General features: G+C 43.2%; 1 protein-coding gene across 8 annotated transcripts in view; it reads left to right on the forward strand.

Moving 5' to 3' along the window:
- Positions 1 to 3,200, forward strand: part of LOC140738765 (protein transport protein Sec61 subunit alpha) — a 38,453-nt gene extending 35,253 nt beyond the window's left edge. For all 8 annotated transcript variants that reach the window (XM_073066557.1, XM_073066558.1, XM_073066559.1 and 5 more), the window contains one exon: positions 1,613 to 3,200. In XM_073066557.1, coding sequence (XP_072922658.1) covers positions 1,613 to 1,799 — 187 coding nt within the window. In that variant the 3' untranslated portion in view covers positions 1,800 to 3,200. The remainder of the gene's footprint in view (positions 1 to 1,612) is intronic.
- Positions 3,201 to 6,536: the final 3,336 nt, after the last annotated feature.

A 6,536-nucleotide genomic window follows, 5' to 3' on the forward strand; every position in this document is an offset into this window, starting at 1 on the left:
TCTCTCTGGGTACAGCCAGATTCTGCCGACTTTTTCTCAGGTGTTTTGATGTGGCACAATTAACTAGTGCTGCTTGCCGAATAAATTACTTGGTTTTATACTCTGTTACTCTAACTTGTCCGGCCACTTGGATTCTTGGATTGTGTTTATGATTGGCAGGCGTGGGTGAAAAAGACAAATATTAATTGTTCCAGTTATTAATTTTTTTCATGTTTTCACTTTATTCAATTGTATGAGAAGTGCTGTATCAATTTATTATTGTTAAATTGCCAATCCTCAAATATTTTGACCAATTATAACATGGAAAGAATTTGCTTTTCCATAGCACCTTCCACTTTAGTCAATCCAATGATGCCATTCAAGATTCAAGGTGGTGTAATGTCATTTCCTGTAGACAAGTGTAAAGCTAATGAAATATTTATTACTCTAGATCAGATGCTGCATAAAAAACCACAATAAGATAAACAATACAGTACTAAATAAAATTCAGCAAGTATAAGTACATAAGATGGCTTATAAATTGATTGATTGTGTAACACCTACCCAACAGGCTGGTATATGTCTAGGGGAAAAGGAGATCCAGCCACTCACCAACCCCACCTCCCGTACACGCAGGTGCTGTGGGAATCAAGTTTATGCTGCGCGCGCACACACCATATCAAACTCACACCAGATACCGTTATGGAATACACTTTAAAGATTTTACTAAACTAAAAGAGTACTATGCAATACAGTATATATGAAGGAAAAGAAAATAAAGTAAAAGGCACCAACTTATCAAAGTTCAGTCAGTTTAGTGCACCTCATTGGAGCTCAACCATCGAACCATTCGACCCCTCGTTACTTTCCTCCGACCTCCACGTCCTCACACCTGGGACCACCCTGGTGGTCGGCTGAGCAGTGCAGCGCACGTCCACCTTCCTCGGCGTCTTCTTCCCGACTCCCCTGAAAAGACTGCGAAACCCCCGCTCACAAGACAAAATAACATTCCCCATTGGTCAACAAATGAATACAATCCCGATAATCAGCAAGTCTAAAGCTAAACAACTGCGAGAGAAAGCACTTATCATACAAAGAGGCATTCCTACTCTTAAAACAAAGAAGCCGTTTTGATTAACATACACAGTACATTGTACAATTGTATGCCTGTAAAGTGACACTAGGCACAGGAGAGTCTGTATATAAGGTGACTGAAAATGATAAAGTAATGGTGGTTGCAGATGTGGAGGGGTGGGTTAGTGGGCTGAGGTGCTGATCAGCCTTACTGCTTGGGAAAAGTAACTGTGTTCGAGTCTGGTTATACTGGCGTGGATACTAGGCAGCCTCCTCCCTGATGGGAGTGGGGCAAACAATCCATGAACAGGGTGGGTAGGATCCTTCACAATGTTACTGAGCCTTTAATGGCAGCTTTTCTGTATATTAATCCTTGGTGGCAGTTAGGCTGGCGCTGGTGATGCATTGGCACGATGACACTGAAGGGCAAATTCCTAATACATGTAAATGTAATGGCAAAGGGTGTCTACAGGTTAAATGCTTGTGTACCAGTGAATTCCTAAATGATGTGCTTTTTGGGTGGATGGTAGGCTAACTCAGTGCTCTTTATACTTTCCAGATACATTCCGACAGCCGCTGCTTTTGGTGGCCTTTGTATTGGAGCACTTTCTGTCCTGGCGGATTTTCTCGGAGCGATTGGATCTGGGACTGGAATCCTACTCGCTGTTACCATCATCTATCAGTATTTTGAGATCTTTGTGAAGGAACAGGCTGAGGTTGGAGGAATGGGTGCGTTGTTCTTCTGAATTGCCAGAACATGCAAGGTTTTATTTGTGGAGTTGTTTTTTCCCCCCCTGCCACATTTAATGCCATTTCTGTGTGAACGGAATTGTTTTCCATACCTATGTCAGTCTCTTTGCCCCCACTACAAGACAGCAAAATTCTTTGTGTGGAGCACTGTCCTGGCTGCTCTTGCCTTCTTTAGTTCCGTGTTGCAAATAGTGCTTTGTCATGACCACAGGTCCTAGATACACCTGTTCAATACCCATGCCAATTTCAGTTTACTTACGGAGACCTCATGTCACTCATGACAGTGTCCTTACCTTCTTGTAAGTGTACATAGATTCGGCATGTCATCAAAAACTGACAAGTTCTATAAATGCACAGTGGTGCATATTTTGACTGGTTTCATCACAGCCTGGTATGGAAACGCCAGTGCCCAGGAACAGAAAAGCCTACATAAGTGGTGGACACAGCCCAGTCCATCACAGGCAAAGACCTCCCCACCATTGAATAAGTTTACAAGGAGTCCTGTCGCAAGAAAGCAGCATCCATATCAGGAACCCCACCTTCTAGGATATGCTCTTGCTGCTGCAATCGGGAAGGAGGATGAGAAGCCTTGGGTCCCCCACGACCAGGTTTAGGAAGTTATTACTCTTCAAACATCAGCCTCCTGAACCAGCATGGATAACTTCACTCACCTCAACTCAGGACTGATTCTACAACCTATGGATTCACTTTCAAGGACTCTATAACTCATGTTCCCAGTATTATTTATTTTATTTTTTTAAATTTGCCCCTTGTATCTTCTTTTGCACATTGGTTGTCAGTCTGTGTGTGTAGTTTTTCACTGATTGTATTGTATTTCTTTATGCTATGAATGCCTGCAAAAAATGAATTTCAAGGTAGTATGTGGTGACATATATGTACTTTGATAATAAATTTCCCTTGAAATTTAATTTTAATAGCAGGAGGATTTTGGCTGTTTAAAATTCTGCATTTCAAATTGTTATGTAAAACCATGAAAGCACAAGGTTTTAGAAATATGATTATATTTTAGTATATCATCCATTTACTCAATGCAGTGTTTGTTTTCTTCATGTATATACCTGTGGCATCTGGCGCTGCCTACTAGTTATTCAATGCTTGTGTGTAGATTACAGGTCCTAACCACTTGCCTATACCAGGCAGCTAATCTGTGCCAAACTTGTTCATGTAAATGTTGGTACCCTACACTGTGGGGTTTGTATGTGCACTAAATGGATCATTTTATTTATTATGTATTAAATGTGAACATGAATAGTTGGCATTTTCACATGTATTTATGTCTAAAGAGGCACGTTGAATTATGTTGTAGTGTGGGCGAAGTTGAAATGAAATGCCTTTTGAGTGAGTCATGAAAAGTGAATAAATGTTTATATCCCATTCATTATGTATTGCTAATTTGCTTCAGATCGTGCTTTCAACATCTTTCTTGCTTTTACCACATTGCGTCCAGATATAATCATATGGTCTGACACCAGTAGAGAAATGGTTAATGGTGAATTCAGTCCCCTGGGAAGACAACATCGATGAAGCCCATGAGCGCAAGTTAACCAAGTATGCAGAATTAAGATCAGAGTGCAGAGACAGAGGGTGGAAGTTCTCATTCTATCCATTCGAAGTAGGTTGCCGTGGCTTTATTGCGTTCACTTTCCAGAAGTGGCTGCGTGACCTTGGCTTCACTAGAAGAGAGATCAAGTCAACCAGCAGGGCTGTAGCTGAGGCAGCAGAGACAGGATCATCATGGGTGTGGACCAAGTACATCCAGAGGGGCAGATAGTCGGACAGTATATCCATCTTTGGCAAACCCTTCAGTAGTTGCATAAACACTTGAAGAGTAGATTATCTGTTGGATGGAAGTGACCAACAACTCTGATAGAGGCAGATGCCAAGTTTTTAAACTCACCAGTGGGAGGTGGTGCTTTAGCACTGCTGGACCACCACCTTGAGGAGTCTTGATCATAAGTGGGCTGAAACTCCTGAAGACAGGTGGCAGAACAACTGGTGATAGCACAGGACAGTTAACATTTTAGTCCAGGTGTATTTTCAGTTCAATTCTACTTAAACCCCTCGGCATAGGCTGCTGACAGCAGCTCACCGGAGTCCTCTGTCCTGGGCCAACTTTTCAAGTTGTCCCCAGGTGTAACCCATCTCCTTGGTGTTACCTTCAAGGTCATGCTGCCAGGTTTCCTTTGGCCGGTGCTTCTCAGAAGGTCAATCAGCCTTGTGCCTTCATTGGACTTGCAGCTTTCACCACATGACTTCATATGTCTTCTAGGTGACAATCCTTCATCTCCCAGGGATGAGGTCTCTGAAAGTTCTTGTTGCTGAGAGTTTTCTCAGGATACGGTTGCTAGCCCCATGACCAACCCTTTCAAAGCCAGGCTTGCAATGGCTCACACTGGATGTCATTTGTATAGTAAGAATGATGAAACAGTTAAGTGTTCTTTAAAATTTAGCAACACAGTGTAGAACAGACCCTTCTGGCCCAACAAGCCCACGTAACCCAGCAACTTGCCTATTTAACACCAGTCTAATCACAGAACAATTTACAATGACCAATTAACCTACTAACCAATCTGTCTTTGGAGTGTGGGAGGAAACCCACCCAATCACAGGGAGAACGGTACAAATTCCTTCCAGGTGGCACTGGAATTGAACTCTGAAATCCGATACCCAAGCTTGTGATAGCATTGCATTAACTGCATTGCTACCATGGTGCCCCATGTTTATCAAGTTTATACTTGACAAATGACTCACCTGTAGTAACCAGCATAGCCCTCAGCATGCCTTCCGTGATAGAGCGGGAGGGTTGTTCATGTGTAGGCAGTATAGTAATGCAACGCGTACAAAAGCTGGATGAACTCAACAGGTTGGGCAGCATCCGTTGAAATGAGCTGTCAACGGATGCCGCCCAACCTGAGTTCATCCAGCTTTTGTACGTGTTTATTTGACCACAGCATCTGCAGTGTACTTTGTGTTTAGTAATGCAGTTGTTACTGTAAGCGGCCACACCTTTAGGGACCGGTTGAATCCTGACTTGGTGTTCTCTGTACGGAGTGTACACATTCTCCCTGGGATTCTATGGGTTTCTTCACAGGCTTGAAAAGTGTGCTGCTCAGTAACTGGCCCTATCAACACATCACGAAGACCTGGATGGAAACAAGCGATGAAGAACCGAAAGGGTGGTGATGGTTAGCAAGGAAAGAACAAATTGGTGGGGGAAGAAGGGGAATGTCTAGTAGGAGCTCTGCTACTGGTCATCGTGGACCTTATGGAATCAATGCCTCCTGTACTTCAACAATGGACTCTGGTTCAAGATCGGGAGCACCACTTGTGACCTTTGCACACAAAGCCAGGTGGGACTTGGTATGCTTTATATTGGAATTTTCCAACAGAATGAATACAAGGGGAGTGCACACAATCCCACATTTTAATTAACCCACGAATCTAGATCAGAGCTCTTGGGGAAATATGCAATCATTATAGTCTTATACACACTCATCTCTAGGGTAGCTAGCAACCTGATTTGCTAACCATAGACAGTGGTGCTAGAAAGTTGGTGAACACTTTAGAATTTTCTCTATTTCTGCATAAATATGACATAGAAACATAGAAAACCTACAGCACAAAACAGGCGCTTTGGCCCACAAAGCTGTGCCGAACATGTCCTTACCTGAGAAATTACCTAGGGTTACCCATAACCCTGCATTTTTCTGAGCTCCATATACCTGTTCAGGAGTCTCATAAAAGACCCTATCATATCCATCTCCACCACAGTCGCCGGCAACCCATTCCACACACTCACTACTCTCTGCATAAAAAAAACTTACCCTGACATCTCCTCTGTACCTACCCTCTCATGCTAGCCATTTCAGCCCTGGGAAAAAGCCTCTGACTATCCACACGATCAATGGCTCTCATCATCTTATACACCTCTTATCAGGTCACACTTCATTCTCTGTCACTCCAAGGAAAAAAGGCCGAGTTCACTCAACCTATTCTCGTAAGGCATGCTCCCCAATCCAGACAACATCCTTGTAAATCTCCTCAAGGCAATGTCCCCCTAGATCCTTACTTTCTCAATAAGCCTTGCAATGGCGTACCTTGTCAAATGCCTTGCTGAAATCCATATACACTACATCTACTGCTCTACCTTCATCAATGTGTTTAGTCACATCCTCAAAAAATGCAGACAGGCTCGTAAGGTACAACTTGCCTTTAACAAAGCTATGCTGACTATTCATTATATTATGCCTCTCCAAATGTTCAAAAATCCTCCCTCTCAGGACCTTCTCCATCAACTTACCAACCACTGAAGTAAGTCTCACTGGTCTATAATTTCCTGGTCTATCTCTACTCCCTTTCTTGAATAAGGGAACAACATCCGCAACCCTCCAATCCACTGGAACCTCTCCCATCCCCATTGATGATGCAAAAATCATTGCCAGAGGCTCAGCAATCTCCTCCCTCACCTCTCACAGTAGCCTGGGGTACATCCCTTCCGGTCCCGGTGACTTATCCAACTTGATGCTTTCCAAAAGCTCCAGCACGTCCTCTTTCTTAATATCTACATGCACAAGCTTTTCAGTCTGCTGTAAGTCATCCCTCCAATCGCCAAGATCCTTTCCCATAGTGAATACTCATTCAGTAGCTCTGCTATCTTTTCCGGTTCCATGCACACTTTTCCACTGTCAAACTTGATTGGCCCTATACTCTCA

Source organism: Hemitrygon akajei, chromosome 14 (assembly GCF_048418815.1).
Source record: "Hemitrygon akajei chromosome 14, sHemAka1.3, whole genome shotgun sequence".
NCBI classification, from domain to species: Eukaryota; Metazoa; Chordata; class Chondrichthyes; order Myliobatiformes; family Dasyatidae; genus Hemitrygon; species Hemitrygon akajei.